This window comes from Scyliorhinus torazame, chromosome 15 (genome assembly GCF_047496885.1).
Source record: "Scyliorhinus torazame isolate Kashiwa2021f chromosome 15, sScyTor2.1, whole genome shotgun sequence".
In the NCBI taxonomy this organism is placed as follows: Eukaryota; Metazoa; Chordata; class Chondrichthyes; order Carcharhiniformes; family Scyliorhinidae; genus Scyliorhinus; species Scyliorhinus torazame.
Genome location: NC_092721.1, coordinates 103,341,333 through 103,358,369, shown reverse-complemented (window position 1 = coordinate 103,358,369; position 17,037 = coordinate 103,341,333). Strand labels below are relative to the sequence as shown.

Genomic DNA, 17,037 nt, shown 5'->3' with positions numbered 1-17,037 from the left:
CTAGCCCATTTCGGGCCGCAGACTATCGGCCCATTTTTATGACGTGACGCAAGTGGGATTTGCGCCGTTTTTTGCGCCGATCGGCGGAGTTTCCGCCGATAACGGAGAATTTCGCCCCAGTTTTTTAAACATTTTTGTTATCCTCTATCGTGAAGGCAGAGGCAAAATATTGGTTCAATGTGTCCGCCATCTCTGTGTTCTCCATTTTTTCCTCACCAGTAGCGTCCTCTAAAGGACCAACATTTACTTTAGCTATTCTCTTTCTCTTCATATACTTATAGAAGTTTTTGGTATCAGTGTTTATGTTTTCTGCTAGTTTCCTTTCATTGTTCACCTTCGCTCTTGATTTTATTTTTCGTAGCCTTTTGCTGAACCTTAAAGTTCTCCCAATCCTCCAGCTTACCACTAGCTTTTGCAGTATGGTATGCCCTAGTTTTTGCCTTTATGTCTTCCTTGACTTCTTTTTGCAAGTTTAGCCCATTTACAATTCCTCTTCCTCTCAGGAATATACTTTAATTGAGATGTATTTAATATCTCCCTGAACATCCGCCATTGTTCCTCAACTGTCCTACCCTCAATTATTTGTGCCCAGCCGACTTGGGCCAACTCCCTCAGGCCCGTATAATTACCTCTGCCCAAACCTCTAGTATGGTACTCTGTCTTCTCTCGCTCAATCGGAATTTGAAATTCTAGCATGGTGTGATCACTCCTTCAAAGAGGATCTTTAATGACAAGGTTATTGATCAACCCTTCTTCATTACATAATACTAAATCTAAAGTGGCGTGCTTCCTGGTTATCTCCACAACATATTGCTTCAAGGAACAATCCCTCATACACTCTCTGAAATCCCCCTCAAGGCGACTCGTGCCAATTTGATTAATCTAGTCAATGTGCATGTTAAAATCACCCATGATTACTGTTGCGCCCTTCTCACAAGCCCTCATTATTTCTTGGTTTATACTGTGCCCCACATTGGAAGTATTGCTTGGGGCCTGCAAATTACTCCTACCAAGGAGCTTTTTCCCTTATTTTTTATTTCCACCCAGATCGATTCAACATATTGGTCCTTAGTGCCAATATCATTTCTTAATACAGTCTTGTCATCTTTTTGAAAAATCTTTTTCTCCTCATTTTCAACATTTTCATCAAATAAACAACAAAAGAAAACAAAGAAAAACAAATAATACCAATCCCCCAAACACCATCCCATTCAGTATACAGACCAAAACATCACCCGTACATTCCAAGGAGAAAAGAAAATTAACAGTCAATCAGTAAACAATGTAATCAAGAACAACCTCCCCCCTCCCCCCACAATGTTCGATGGCAACCAATTCTCGAAAGTGCATAATAAACTGTCCCCATGAATTGTAGAACCCTTCCATCCTTCATCCCCCTCAGCTCAAACTTCACCTTCTCAAGAGTCAGAAATTCCAGTAGATCCCCCCGCCAAGCTAAGGCACAGGGCAGAGAAGCTGACCTCCACCCCAACAGGACACGCCTCTGGACAATCAGCGAGGGGAAGGCTAAAACATCTACCCCGCACCCACCCGGGCTGGTCAGACACCCCGAAAATGGCTTCCAGGGGCCCTGGCTCCAGGTTCACGTGCACGGTCCCTGAGATGACACTGAAAACCTCCCTCCAACACTTCTCCAGCTTCGGACTGGACCAAAACATATGCTTCAGACTGGACCAAAACATATGCAAGTGGTTTGCGGGGCTCCTTCCACTGTGCTCACATATATCCTCCACTCTCTGAAAGAGTTGGCTCATCCTCGCCCATCGCAAGGTGCACCCTATGCACAACCTTCAGCTGTATCAGCTCCAACATCGCGCATGATGTTGAGGCGTTCACCCTCCGGAGTACCTCACACCACAAACCCGCCTCAAGTTGGTACACCGCCTACCCCATGGACAACCGATCAAAGCTAGCTTGTAGCTCCTTCTGTCCAAAAGTGCTGAACCTGCATCCCCTGCGTACCTCCTGTCCACCTGCAACATCTCATCCATCAGCCTTTGACACTCTTCCCTCTCCTCTTTATCCACTTTGGCCTCAAACGATATCACGTCCCCCCCTCACTACCGCCTTCAGGGCCTCCCATACCACTGCCTGTGATACTTCCCCTGTACAGTTAAAGCCCACGTACTCCTCAATCACCCTCCCGATTTTCTCACAAAAACTCCGGTCCCTAAGCACGTCCATTCTACAGCCCGTTCTCTGCACTGTCCCATTCTCCAAGACCATGTGCACCCAAAGCTGCACATGATCTGAGATCGCTATTGCCGAATGCTCGATCCCCTAACCCCAGTCAACAGCGCCTTCCCTACTACAAAATAAGTCTACCTTGAATAAACCTTGTGAACCGAGGAGAAAAACGAATACTCCCGCTCCCTCGGGTGCAAGAACCTCCATGGGTCCACCCCTCACATCTCCCTCAAGCCCAGTCAGCACCTTCACCCTCTCCCACCCCGACCGGGCGAGCGAGTGCGGCTGTGACCCATCCAACCTTGGCTCTTGCACCAAGTTCCAATCCCATCCCACTATTAGTTCATGTGAATCCAAGTCCGGAATGGCCCAAAAAACCTTTCTCACAAACCCTGCATCATCCCAGTTTGGGCCATACACACTTCCCAATGCCTCCGACGTCACCTCTAATTCCCCTGTACTACCACATATCTACCCCACTGTTCGGCCGCCACCTTCTCCATCTGGAACCTCACTCTCTTACCAACCAAAACTGTTACCCCCTGCACCTTGCTGTCAAACTCGGAATGAAATACTTGGCTTGTCCAGCACTTCCCTGAGCCTCACTTGATCTTTCACACTCAAATAAGTGTTCTGCAGCACAACAACATTGGCCTTTAAGCTTTTTAGGTGCGCAAACACCCACAACCTCTTCACTGGCCCCCCCCAAACCCCTCATGTTCCACATAATCCTGACCGGGGATCTCTCATCGCAACCCCGCCCCCTCCTATCTGCCATCATCACAACTTCGGGCCTTGCCTTCTGGGCTTGGCCCGCCCCATCCCACTGCTGCCATGAAACCCCTCTCCACCTCCCAGACTGCACCCGCCCCCATCCACTTCCTCTCGAAAACACCTCACCCAGTATCGCCCCCCCCCATTTTTCACACCTCCTACGCCCATTGAAACCTGTTCGACCAGGCTCCAATGACTGCAGCCCCTCCCCCCACCACACCTCCGTTCACTAGCTAAACTTGAGCTTGCTAGCGTAGAGGCCCCTGCTCAAGCCTGACTCCCCACCAATCCCCGGAAAACAAAGAAATCCCCTTCAAACAAAGAAACCCAGTGCAAACACACAAACCCAGAAATCCGTCATGACCAAAAATCTCAACTTCACCCCATTTAGCACATATAACAATGTGTGAAATAAAAAACAGAACTATATACAATCTTCCACCCCTCCCACCACCCCCTCGGTCCAAGACCAATCCCATTTCTCACTTCTGCCCCAGTCCTTCTACCTTCACAGATGCATCCGCCGCTTCCACCGTCTCAAAAGAAAAGTCTTTACAGTTGTAGATCATTCTCAACTTAGCTGGGTACACTACGACTAACCGCACACCGCAGTTATACAGTGCCGTCTTCACTCGTCCGAAGGCCGCCCGCCTCTTCGCCGACTCCACGTTAAGTCCTGGTATACCCGTATACTAGCTCCAGCCTACTGCACATACCGCTTCTGCTTTGCCCAACTCAGGATGTTCTCCTTGATGTGGTACCTGTGGAAACAAATAGCCAGCGCTCTTGGCGGCTCATTTGCCTTTGCCTTGGGCCTCAACGACCGATGAGCGCGATCCAGTTCATTACATGAGGGATCTTCCCCCTTCCCCAACATCTTGGCAAAGTACTCAGTTGGCCTCGTGCCTTCCACCCCTTCGGGCTAGCCCAAGATCCTCAGATTTTGCCACCTAGATCTGTTTTCCAGGTCCTCCACCTTGGTTCGCAAACCTTTGTTGGCCTCGACCAACCTCTGCAGCTCCTCACCCATCGAGGTGGGCTGATCATTCCTCCCTTCAGTTTCTCACCCTGCTCCCGCACCTCGGCCGACACCGGGGCAATCGCTTCCTCCACCAGCACCTTCAGTGCTGCCATCATCCCCTTCCCCATCACCTCCCATGTGCTTTGCAAACTGTTTCTCGAATTCCACAGCCATCACCTCGGTCATCTTTTCTGCCGTAAGCAGTGTGGCCGCACACAGCAACCCAGCCTCCACCATCTTTCCAGTTGCCGAGCTGACCCTTTCGCTCGACAGCGAACCTTCACTTGCCCCCTTCTTCACAGCAGCTTTCTTTTGGTTTTTGGACACTCCCCCGAGTCTTCCTGCACTTATTTGTTGAAAAATTAGCCCCGTCACCAGGCATTAAATTCTAAAAAAATCAAGCCTTGTGCAGGAGCTGCCCAACGTGGGACTTCTTCCTACATGCTGCCACCGCAAGTCCTGCTTTGATGTCACCTTTAACTAATAAAACAACTCCTCCTCCTTTTCCATCCCGTCTATCCTTTCGAACTACTGGACTATCTACCCTTAGACTATCAACTCCCAGTCCCGGTCCTCATGCAACCATGTTTGAGTAATCCTCACCAAGTCAAACCCATTTGTCTCTATTTGTGCAGTCAGCTCATTGGCCTTATTCTAAATACTGTGTGCATTTAGGAACTGTTTTAAATATGTCCTTCTGATTTGTCTTTCCCTTGCAGGATTTTCTTGAGCACTACGCTTTTCAAACATTCTGACCTCCTTTATTAATCTCTGATAACACAGCCTCACCCCCACCTTTCACTCCCACAGCCACCTTCCATTTAGATATTTTACATTTCTTTGCCCCTCCATAGTCGTTAGACTGGTCCTGCCTGTTCATCCTATGAACGTCTACCTTCTCCTCATGCTAACCTGCTGCTTTGGTTCCCTTGCTAACCATTATAATTCTTGTAGTTGTACCCTTCCCTCCCTTCCCCCTTTCTCCCCCCCCCCCCCCCCACATTTGCTAGTTTAAAGTCCTTGTGACCACTTATTTATCCCTTCCACTAGAACACTGGTCCCAGATCGGTTCAGGTGGAGCCCGACCCAATGGTACAGAGCCCTCCTGTCCCAATATTGATACCAGTGCTCATGAAATGGAGCCCCTCTTTCCCACACCACTCCTTTCGCCACGTGTTTACTTCACTAATTTGCTCATCCCTGTGCCAATTTGCACATGGCTCGGGTAGTAATCATGAACCTGCAAATCCTTCCAATGCATGCCAATGACAGCCAATAAGTGGGAGAGATTCCTGGTCAGTCATGAAATGGAAAGAATGTTGTAGCCTCTCCCATCACTATTCATAGCTCCAAACTACAACATGATATAAAATATGCATGTTGCCACAGCAACTTAAGACTCCCTCAAAGAACAAGATAAATCCAGAGTTAGAATGTAGTTGGAGATCATCATTAACATATGGTGATATAAAACTATCAAAAACTATCAAAGAAGTTGAAAGCAAGGACAAAAATTGTTAAGTCAACTGTGGAGCTTGAAGAGTCACTGAAACCTGGGAAACTGTAAAGTATTGGGATAGGTAGCGCAGAGGTAAGAGGGAGAATGAGCGCATGATGGTAATGTTACCGGATCAGAGTAAAAGGGATATTCTGGAGACATAGTTCACATCCCAACATGAGAGCGGAGAGAACTTAAATACAACCAACAAATAAATTTGGAAGATGCTAGTCACGTTAACAATGACCATCAAACCACTGCACTGTTGTAAAAACCTATCTGGTTCACTAATGTCTTCGAGGGGTGAAAATCTGATGTCCTTAAAAATTTGGCCTACACAACTCCAGACGCACAGCGATGTAGTTAACCTTTAATTGCCCTCTGAAATGGCTTAGTAAGTCACTCCATTGTAATAAACCACTGCAGTAAAGTTGAGCAGGAACAAAGCCAGATAGACTAACTGGCATCATACTCAACAACGGATACAACAAAGACACACCCTACCCAGTTTATCCTGCAAAGCTCTCCTCACAAGCATCTGGGGATTGGTGCAAAAAGGTAGGGAGAGCTGCCCTATAGATTAGTAAAGCAACAGTCTTTCATAGTCAAAACTTATTGAATCATGCCTTATATTCAAAGTCCCAGACTCCTCCATCACTATCCCTCAGTAAGCCCTGTCCCATCCCACAGGCAGATCCACCAGAGGTGGTGGCTCAATGCGTTAAAGAGTTAGAAGGTGAAAGGGTTGCTACATTCAATCATACAGTTATATATAAAACCTATACAGCGTTTAAAATAAAACCTAAGCGCTCACATGGACTGCTGCCTGCTATAGTTGTGGAGTTTGAATTTCCACAGACAGAAACAAGTTAGCAGAGGCCAGTTGCTGGAGCAACAGATAAGCATTCAAGGATTTTTAATTTCAGCAAGGATGTAGATGTACAAGCTTGCACACAAAAATTCAATTGATCATGAAGTTCTTGCCCATGTGGGTCTTACAAAGCAAGGAACAATGGGATGGGAGTAGAGATACGACAGATCATGCATACATTTTATCTCATATATGCCTGGCAGCTGAGAGATAATTAGAGACAAATATGTGCTTGGTGATATATTATGTAGTTGCCTTGAATTTGATTGGTAATTATGCTCATACGTTACGCATTATGTAATCCTAATTATTAATTGTGAATTGAGACTTAGATAATTTCTAAACATATGGTTTTCTTTGATTGGTGTATATTAATTACCTGAAACAGAAGAAAATATATAATTGCTCTGGATTTTCTGCGATCGGGGAGCTGGTAAGCCACCTCGTGTATATTTAGCTCCCTTGCTATGGCTTGAATAAAGTTCTTGAACTGAAACGGAGTGTCATCTGGTCAGTTGGGGAGTGAATGGCACTAGGTGTGAAACCCTCGTAACAGAAGGGACTGGCCCTGGGAGTCCTCAATACTTCTCCTGCCACCAGAAATTCTCATGGCATCAGATCAAACATGGACAAGGAAACCTCCTGCTCGTTCTCAATTGGTGACTCAGGGCTCCTCTATGTTGAGCACCCTTGCAAGCACAGAATGTACTCTAGGTGAAGGACTTCAATGTCCATCACTAAGATTGGTTCAGTAGCACCACTTCCGATCAAATTGGCAGATTCCTGATCTTGCAGCAGGCTTGTAGAAAGTGATGAGTGAACCAAAAGTGGTGAGTGAACCAACATGAGGGAAGAACCTCACCCTCACCAATTTATCTGTTGTATATGCATCTGTCCATGACATTACTGGTAGGAGTAACCACCACAGACTCCTTGCGGAGACGGAGTCCTGTCTTCACATTGAAAACACCCATCATGAAATAGAAGCAGAAATAAACCTCAGCAGGTTACTCAGCTTCTCTGTAGTGACCTTGCATCAGAACTGGGAAAAGTTAAAGATATAGTAGTTTTAGAGTAAGACGTGAGTGAGACAAGGACAAGAACAAAAGGAAGGTCTGTGATAGCATGGAAGACAAGACAGATTGAATTACAGAAAATAGGTCTTCTAGAGCAAAAGGGAATGGAGATGTGGCAAGGAAAGAAACAAAAAAGTGCCTAGAGATGGTGTGATGGTGACAGTAAGGGGAAAAAAAAATATCAAGGGAACAAAATGGGGACAAAGTTTACGATCTGGAATTGTTGAACACAATGTTGAGTCCAGAAGGCTATAAAAGTGCTCAAGTGAAAGACAAGGTGCTGTTCCTGAAGTTTACTTTGAACCTCACTGTGGCAGTGCAATAGGCCAAGGACAGAAATGCCAGGAGGAGAGCATGCCGGAGACTTAAAATGACAAGCCCACCAGAAGAAGGATCATTCTTGTGAATAGTGGTCACCCAATCTGCGTCTGTACATCTTCCTAATGTAGAGGAGACCACATTGTGAGTTGCAAATACAGTGAACCAAGTTGAAAGAAATACATGCAAATTGCTGCTTCACCTGGATTGTGTTGGGGCTTTGGGCAGTGAGAAAAGAGGATGATAAGAAGGGCATGTGGGAAGGGGATGGGATGTTGGGAATGACTGAGAAATGGATCACGGAAGGAACAGTCCCTTTAGAATGCTGAAAGAGAAGGGAAGATGTGTTTGGTGATGGTGTAATGCCGAAGGTGATCAAAATGGTGGAAAATTATCCATCGAAAATGGAAGCTGATAGGATGGAAGGTGAGGATAAGTGAATCCTGTCATGGTTCTGAAAGGGAGAGGAAGGAGTGAGAGGAGAAGTGCAGGAAATGAGGAAAAAAGATATCTCAGAAGCACTGTTGTGGATGGCTGCATCATCAGAACTGATGCAATAGAGACAGAGGAACTTAAGAAACACAACATCATCCATGACACTGCAACCATCTTGATTAGCACGCCATTCAGTACTAAAAGACACCACTGGAACGCAAGTGTTAGCAGCGTGCACAATCTCCAAGATACATCGCAGCTACTAACCGAGCATCTTCCAAACCTGCAACGTCTATCACCTAGAAGAGCAAAGGCAGCAGATGTATAGGAACACCACCACTTACAAGACCCCTGAGTCATATATAATCCTTCTTCTGTTCCTTCACTGCCACTGGGTCAAATTCGTAGTAATCCTTCCCTGCACTGTGGGCATACTTACACCACAAGGACTGCAGCGGGTTAAGACAGTGACTCACTGCCACCTTCTCAAGGGCAATAAGGAATGGGCAGTAAATGCTGACCTTGCCAATGATGTTCAACTCCTGAGACCAAATAACAGAAAAAGAACTCGCCACTTGGTGCACTTTCCTCACAAGATTGACAAGCTCTCTCAGTACAGGAACTACTACTATGCTCTCAAACCAGTGAAAATCCTCTTTTGTTCAGGCTGATGGCACGGTGTCAAGCAAGCCAACAGCTACAGGACATTTATAAACACTGACCTAAAGTAGAGCACAATTAATTAAGACAAACTGTACAAAATACATGCGAATTAAAGATATACTGTAATTTATTTTTTTTAATAAACATTTTATTGAGGTATTTCTTTGGCATTGTAACAGCAACAAAATCAACAATGTACAGAACAAGGAAAATACTAACAGTGCAAATACCAACCCCCTCTCCCACAGGTCCCACCATTACTTACCCCCCTAGGCTATGCTAGCCTAATCCCCCCCGCCCCCCCTCTGCTGACGATTAATTCTCTGCGAAGAAGTCGACGAATGGTTGCCACCTCCGGGCGAACCCTAACAGAGACCCTCACCAAGGCGAACTTAATTTTCTCCAGGCAGTGGAAGCCAGCCATGTCCGATAGCCAGGTCTCCGACTTCGGGGGCTTTGTGTCCCTCCATGCTAATAGTATCCGCCTCCGGGCTACCAGGGAAGCAAAGGCCAGAACATCTGCCTCTTTCCTGGATTCCCGGATCCTGCGACACCCCGAAAATCTCCACCTCTGGACTCCTTGCCACCCTCGTATTTAATACCTTGGACATGGCGTCGGTAAACCCCTGCCAAAATCCCCTCAGTTTTGGACATGCCCAGAACATGTGGACATGGTTCGCCCCCCCCCCCCCACACACACACTTCGCACACCTGTCCTCCACCCCGAAGAATATGCTCATCCAGGCCACTGTCATGTGAGCCTGATGAACTACCTTAAATTGGGTCAGGCTGAGCCTGGCACATGTTGCGGTTGCGTTGATCCAACCCAACGCGTCCACCCAAAGGCCCTCCTCTATCTCTCCCTCCAGCTCCTCCTCCCACTTTCGCTTCAGCTCCTCAGTCTGCGTCTCCTCCGGCCCCATAAGCTCTCTACATATGTCCGAGACGCTCCCCTCTCCTATCCATCCTCTAGAAACCACCCCATCCTGAATCCCCCTTAGCGGCAGGAGTGGGAATGTTGGTACCTGCCACCGCAGAAAGTCCCGCACCTGCAGGTATCAAAACTCATTACCAACACCCCCAGACATGTGCCCTTACAAAAAGCCACCTCCATGCGCACCCACGCCGGCTTTCTCCCCCCCCCCCCCCCCCCACCCACCCCCCCCCCCCCCCCCCCCACCCCCCACCAGCCACCTCCTCACCATGGCTATATTAGCCGCCCAGTAATAATTGCTGAAATTCGGCAGCGCCAGCCCACCCTCCCCCTGACTCTGCTCGAGCATTGCCCTCTTCACACGCGGGGACTTGCCTCCCCACACAAAGCCCACAATAACTTTATTGATCCGCTTAAAAAAGGACCGTAGGATGAAGATGGGGAGGCATTGGAAAACGAATAAGAATCTCGGGAGGACCGTCATTTTTACCGATTGAACTCTGCCCGCCAGAGTCAACGGGAGCGCATTGCAACTCCGGAAATCCTCCTTCATCTGCTCCACCAGCCTGGCCAAGTTCAATTTATGTAGCCTGTCCCAATCCCTCGCCACTTGGATACCCAGGTACCCGAAACTGTCCCCTACCACTCTGAACGGCAATTCCCCAAGTCGCCTCTCCTGACCTCTCGTCTGGACCACAAACATCTCGCTCTTCCCCATATTGAGCTTATACCCCGAAAACCGGCTGAATTCCCCTAAAATGCCCATAATTTCATCCATCCCCTCCATTGGGTCTGAGACATACAACAGTAGGTCATCCTCATACAGCGAGACCCTGTGCTCCACCCCCCCCCGCTGGACCAGCCCCTTCGAGCCCCTCGAGGCCCTCAGAGCAATTGCCGGCAACTCTATTGCCAGCGCAAATAGCAGTGGGGAGAGGTGGCATCCCTGTCTCATCCCCCGGTGCAGTCTGAAATAGTCCGAAGTCGTCCTGTTTGTCCGTATACTTGCAACCGGAGCCCGGTACAGCAACCTAACCCAGTCAATAAAGCCCCTCCCAAAACCAAACCACTCCAGCGCCTCCCATAAATAATCCCACTCAACCGGGTCAAAGGCTTTCTCCGCATCCATCGCGACCACTACCTCAACCTCACTACATTCCGGGGCATCATGATCACGTTTAACAGCCTTCTTACATTGGCAACCAGCTGCCTACCCTTACCGAACCCCATCTGATCCTCCACAATAACGTCCGGTACACAGTCCTCAATCCTGGAGGACATAATTTTGGCCAGAAGTTTGGCATCTACGTTCAACAAGGAAATCGGCCTGTAAGACACACATCGCTCTGGGTCCTTGTCCCATTTCAGGATGAGCGAGATCATGGCCTGTGACATCGTTTTGGGCGGATCCCCTCTTTCCTTAGCCTCGTTAAAGACCTTCATCAGCACCGGCCCCAATATACCGGAGATTATTATTCACCCCTGCCGAGTCCCCAACTAAGTTCCCATCCCAGTCAATAACTTTCCCGATTTCTCTAGCTGCCTCCCTCTTTCTGAGCTGCTGTACAAGCATCCTGCTGGCCTTGTAACCATGCTCGTAGATCGCCCCCTTCGCCTTACTGAGCTGTTCCACTGCCCTCCTGTGGTTAACAAACCAAATTCCGCCTGTAGCCTCCGGCGTTCCCTTAAGAGCCCTGCCTCTGGAGCCTCCGCATACCTCCTGTCAAATCATCTTTTACCAGTCGGTCCGTTTCTGCCCTATCCGTCCTGTCCCTGTGAGCCCGGATCGAGATCAGCTCTCCTCTCGCCACATCCTTCAGCGCTTCCCAGACCACCGCTGCGGAGACCTCCCCCGTATCATTTACCTGCAGGTAATTCAGCAAGCACTTCCTCAGCCTCTCGCACACCGCTTTGTCCGCTAATAGCCCTACATCCAACCTCCATTGTGGGCGCTGCTTGCTATCCATACTCATCTGGTCCACCCAGTGCGGAGCATGGTCCAAGATTGTGATTGCCGAGTACCCAGTGTCCACCACACCAGCCAGTAGGGCCCGACCCAAAACAAAGAAATCGAACCGGGAGTACACCTTATGTACATGGGAGTAAAAAGAAAATTCCTTCGCTCTCGGCTGCCTAAATCTCCATGGATCCACCCCCCCACCCCCCAATCTGCTCCATGAACCCTTTCAGCTCCTTTGCCATTGCTGGCACCCTGCCCATTCTCGAGCATGACCGGTCCAGGCCAGGATCAATAACCGTATTAAAATCCTCTCCCATGATCAGCTTGAGTGTCCAGGACCGGAATCTTCCCTAGCACCCCCTTCATAAAATCCGCGTCATCCCAATTTGGCGCATATACATTGTCCAGCACTACCTTCATCCCCGGCAGCTTGCCACAAAGCATGACATATCAACCTCCCACATCCGAGACTATTCTTCCCACCTCAAATATCACCCGCTTGTTAACCAAGATCGCAACCCCTCTAAGTCTTTGTATCCAGCCCAGAGTGGAAAACCTGACTAATCCAGCCTTTCCTCAACCTGACCTGGTCCAATACTCTAAGGTGCATCTCCTGCAACATTACCATGTCCGCCTTCAGTCCCCTCAGGTGCGCAAACACACGTGCCCTCTTTACCGGCCCATTTAGCATCCGAACATTCCAGGTGATCAGCCTAGTTGGGGGGGCAAAGTGCCCCCCCCCGGGCCGATCAGCCATCCCCTTGCGTGGGCCTGCCTCCAGCCCCTGCACCGCACCTCCTCCGGCCCGCCCCACGGTGGCCCCCACTCCCGACCTCCTCAGTGTCCCTCCACCGAAGTCCCTCTCTCGCCAGCAGAACCCATCCCCCCCCCTCAGCAACACTACTCTAAAAACTTACCCGCTACGTATGCCCCAGCGTCTGCTCCCTCAGCCCCCTCCGGGAGCCCAACAATTCTCAATTTCTGCCGGCGGGACCGGTTCTCAAGGTCCTCTTATGCAGGAGCCTTTTCTGCTGTTCCCGAAGCATCCCCACCTCCAGCTCCACCACCTTTTGATGTTCCTCCTGCTCAGCCAGCGCCTTCTCAACCTTCTGAATCACCCGATCCTGGGCGTCCAATCTGCGCTCTAGCCGATCGATCGATTCTTTAATCGGGTCCAAACATTCCCGCTTCTGCCTGGCAAAACCATCTTGGATGGCCTGCATCACCGGATCAGTTGGTCGCTGCACTGCCACCCCAGGGATCCGGTCTTCAGCCATACTGTCTCCCGCTGCAGCTTCAACACAGCTCATGGCTAACTTCTTATTTCTGCCCTTTCATGCACTTCTGGTCCTTTGCTCCATACACTAATACGTGGAAACGGTGCCCAATTGCCTCAGCCTTCGAGTCCACCGTTTAAAACCAGAAAAAAGTCCAGGGGAAAAATCCAAAACTCTGACCAGAGCGGGAGCCACCAAATGTGCGACTTACTCCTCCATAGCCGCCACCGGAAGTCCTATATACCGTAATTTTTAATTATAACCCAATAAAACCACGATGTGCCCAACAGTTTGAAACCTCAACCGAGTTGATAGGTGTCGTTTGTTTATATTTCTGTGATCACCTGTCCGAATACCAGAGATTAAAACATAAGCAAGCAGTCAAAGGAATCTTCCATGGCAATTTGTATGTTCTGGACTTGTACACAATGCATCTGCTAGGCTCAGGGGTTCATCAACAGGAAGTCCACCAACTGCTAAGCCAAATGCTAGATGGAGATCAAACATTGAGAAACAAATTCTTTATTGAAAAAGGGGTTGCATCTCTGACACTGTGGGAACAATTAGCAAATAGCTTTATCTGGTCACACAATGAAGTTATCATGTTTGAAACAGCTAATTATATTATGCTAATTTTCCAATTAACATACAGATTTAATTGGAAATTTTGTTGCCACCTGTCTGGGGATTGTGGTCCAATTTTGAATGTACTGGCACTGCATCCAACATTGAAAAAAGGTACAAATTGCAATTTTATTTGTAGAGTTGTATCAGGAATTTACTTGCTTAAGAGTGTGAATTTGCCAACAAGAATAATTACCAATCAACTGTAGTAGATTACAGTGAAATTCAATCTTTTATTTTCAGCTGTTCTGTCTCAGAGGCTATTTATTACCTGTGCCAAGGCCAATCCTTAGTCCTCCAAGAAAATGATTCATCAGTTTGTCACGGTCCCAGACTGAAAGTTCAACACATGCATCCTTAAGATCTTCAGGCCTGAAGCCGTCATAAACCATGGTGTGATTAAATACGGGATTTCTGTTCTTCTTAACAACTCGAGTCGACTGACGACTTTTTCTGCTCGTGTCTGGAAGAATGAAGCTTGCAGGAGGAAGAAACAAATGCATTTACAGCAGACTCAAAAAAGTTTCTCCAATCTCAAACACCTAAGTTCACTGAAAAAAAAATAATTGACTTTGCCATATGTGTGCCCCAGGACACGGACAAGAACTTCAACTTTGTTATTACCAAGTCAAAAAGTTAAGCATTAAATATTATTTATGTGGTTCAGCGGTAAAATACTGCTGCTAAATAGTTAAAGAAATAAAGATAAAATAAAATTGAAAATAGTAAATATTTAATACAAAAATTGGAGAACTCAGCACAAAATATTGTGGGATTTTGAATTACTGACGCTTTCAATTATTGGCAAGGATTTCGGAAAATAATGAAAGGCCCACAACATGAAAAGACATTATAATTTTTTTATTTTACAGTCCTCATGTTACCAAATTATGCTGGCATTGCACAGCTGATCTGCCAGTTCACTAGTTAAGAGTACTTTAACCACTACTCCAACTACTGTGTCTTGGACAAACCCGAGAATATTATTAGGAAAGGGGTTTTACTAGACAATCAGCTGGTATTTTTGCATAGAATCTATAATGCAGCGAAGTATGTGTGAAAGAGACTGGAGTTTGGAGAAGGGTTACAGGAATTTACCTAATGCATGGATAGAGTGGTAGGTTTTGAAAGAATTGTAAAGGGATGTACCAGGTAAAGAACTAGAGTGCCCCAAACATCCGTGGGGGATTGGGTCCCCATGGCTGTGGGGGGTGGGTGGGGGGGGGGGTGATCTTTCTTGCAGAACGGGGTGCTCTTTAAAGATGGTGTCCGATCTCGGTGGAGCCAGGTTTGCCAGCTCCATCAGGCCCTGCAAGAGTGACGGAGCAAATGCCCCCCTCCCACCCCCGACTTGATTTTGTCAGCGTCAGGAGACCGAGTCAGAAAACCTGACTCTTTCTGGAGAGTAACGTGCAGGTTTGCAGTTAGAACCCGTCACTTTGCCATATTTGGGGGATTCTACTCATAGTGAAGTATAACATGGAAATGTATGTAAAGTTGTGTGTGTAGTAAAGTAGTAACGTAATCCTATTACCATTTAACAAATGGATCCAAACGATTTGGCCTAATCAGTGGTAAATTACTGGCTTCCTTCACCCAAATGTGAACTTCTCCTGTTTTTTTTCCTGTGTGAAGAAATATCAATTAGCATGATGGTACAACATGAAATAACCAGAAATAATGACTAAATATGAAGGAAAAAATACCTCCATGTCCCTGAGGAATGTAGCGGAAAGCCACTTTTAAGCTACCTTTATCTTCCAGTCTGTTAATTCGATGTGTCTGCAAAAGGTTATGAGCAAGAAAGATCATTTAGTCAATGCTTTGTTGGCAATATTTTTGCTATAACATAGCAAATCTGTTTTATTTAAATAAGCATCTAACTTATTAAAAGCTACTATGCATGCAAATACAGTTTCATCAGAAGGTGTGACACTCTGATCTCATACAAGTTAAGTCCCCTCCTAGATTTCTTTCTGTTACAATAGGAATAACATTGTTGTGTTGTTCACCCTGGGGTAACACAGACTGCAACACGATGCAGTTAAATGATCAAGCATACACCACACGTAGGCGTTGGTTCAATAAGATTTATTGAACTTCAGTAACGAAGCACACAGCTGCCTGTGGGTTGACTCTCGACTACTCTAAGTAAATTAACATTAACTATCTAGGCCAGGCTAGCTCTGATCCACGTGCAGAAGGTGTTGAATGATTTGTACACCCTGACTGTCACTACAGTTGTCACCAGTGGAAAGAGCCAGAGTGCTGATGCCGCGTGTGTTTTATAGTTGGAAGCCCCCCTCTGGTGTTCTGGATGGTGATTGGTCGTGTTCTGTTCTGTATGTTGATTGGCTCACCTGGGTGTCTGTCACTGCCTGCTTTTACCTCCTGATGTGGGTGCATATTATGACAGACATTAGTTCTGTTTCCTTTTTATACTTTTTATTCTTGAGAATTTCCTTAATTGTTCTTCCAATTTTCACCCATCCCTCACTTTTGTACCTTTGGCTTTTCACTTCCTGGATTTCTCTATGTACACCATATCTGCCCATTTCTCTTACTCCTCTTTCATTCTCAAAAATATCAAGGTTCCAATTGTCTTCAGCTTTGCCATGTCAGCTTCCGTCATCTACAATATAGTCTTATTGCCAATCACATCAATTCCTCCCCAACTCTGTTTCCCCCATTTCTAGCCGCTCATTCATGTGACGGCAACAAACACATAGAGAAGGGACAGATACAGGTGTGGGAAAGTACAAAATGATGGGTTTTTTTTTTAAAACCAAGTGGCCACGTGTTTAAATCTAGCAAACACAAGTCAAATGTCTGCAGCTAAAGTGAACATAGTCCTGGATTGTATTGTAAGAAGTCTTACAACACCAGGTTAAAGTCCAACAGGTTTGTTTCAAACACTAGCTTTCGGAGCACTGCTCCTTCCTCAGGTGAATGAGGAACATTCACCTGAAGAAGGAGCAGTGCTCCGAAAGCTAGTGTTTGAAACAAACCTGTTGGACTTTAACCTGTTGTAAGACATCTTACTGTGCTCACCCCAGTCCAACGCCGGTATCTCCACATCCTGGATTGCATTGTTTGAGTTAGTGTTCAATATAAAATTAAAATAACTTGCTATTTCTAAGATCTCAGCCAAATACTGTGTACCCTGTTGACCCCATATTAACAATATTTTGACTCTGGAGAAGATACAGGGAAGGGTAATATCAATGACTGACAGCATAAGTACACTGAGCTACAGAAATGAGCTTTGTGCCTTGGGTTTGGATTCTCTGGAGAGGTAAAGACTTAACATTAAAGCCATCATGCAGATGGAGATATGTTTTGAGCTGATGGGGACATCCATTTGAGGCAGACAGTGAA

The 17,037-nt window shown here is 46.9% G+C and overlaps 1 protein-coding gene across 16 annotated transcripts in view; it reads right to left on the bottom strand.

Moving 5' to 3' along the window:
* The window catches only part of sytl2a (synaptotagmin-like 2a), a 218,047-nt gene that overhangs the window by 13,015 nt on the left and 187,995 nt on the right, over positions 1 to 17,037 (bottom strand). For all 16 annotated transcript variants that reach the window (XM_072476502.1, XM_072476500.1, XM_072476506.1 and 13 more), the window contains 3 exons: positions 15,366 to 15,441; positions 15,194 to 15,284; positions 13,931 to 14,136 (listed from right to left, as the gene is read on the bottom strand). In XM_072476502.1, the coding sequence (XP_072332603.1) occupies positions 13,931 to 14,136; positions 15,194 to 15,284; positions 15,366 to 15,441 (373 nt within the window). The remainder of the gene's footprint in view (positions 1 to 13,930; positions 14,137 to 15,193; positions 15,285 to 15,365; positions 15,442 to 17,037) is intronic.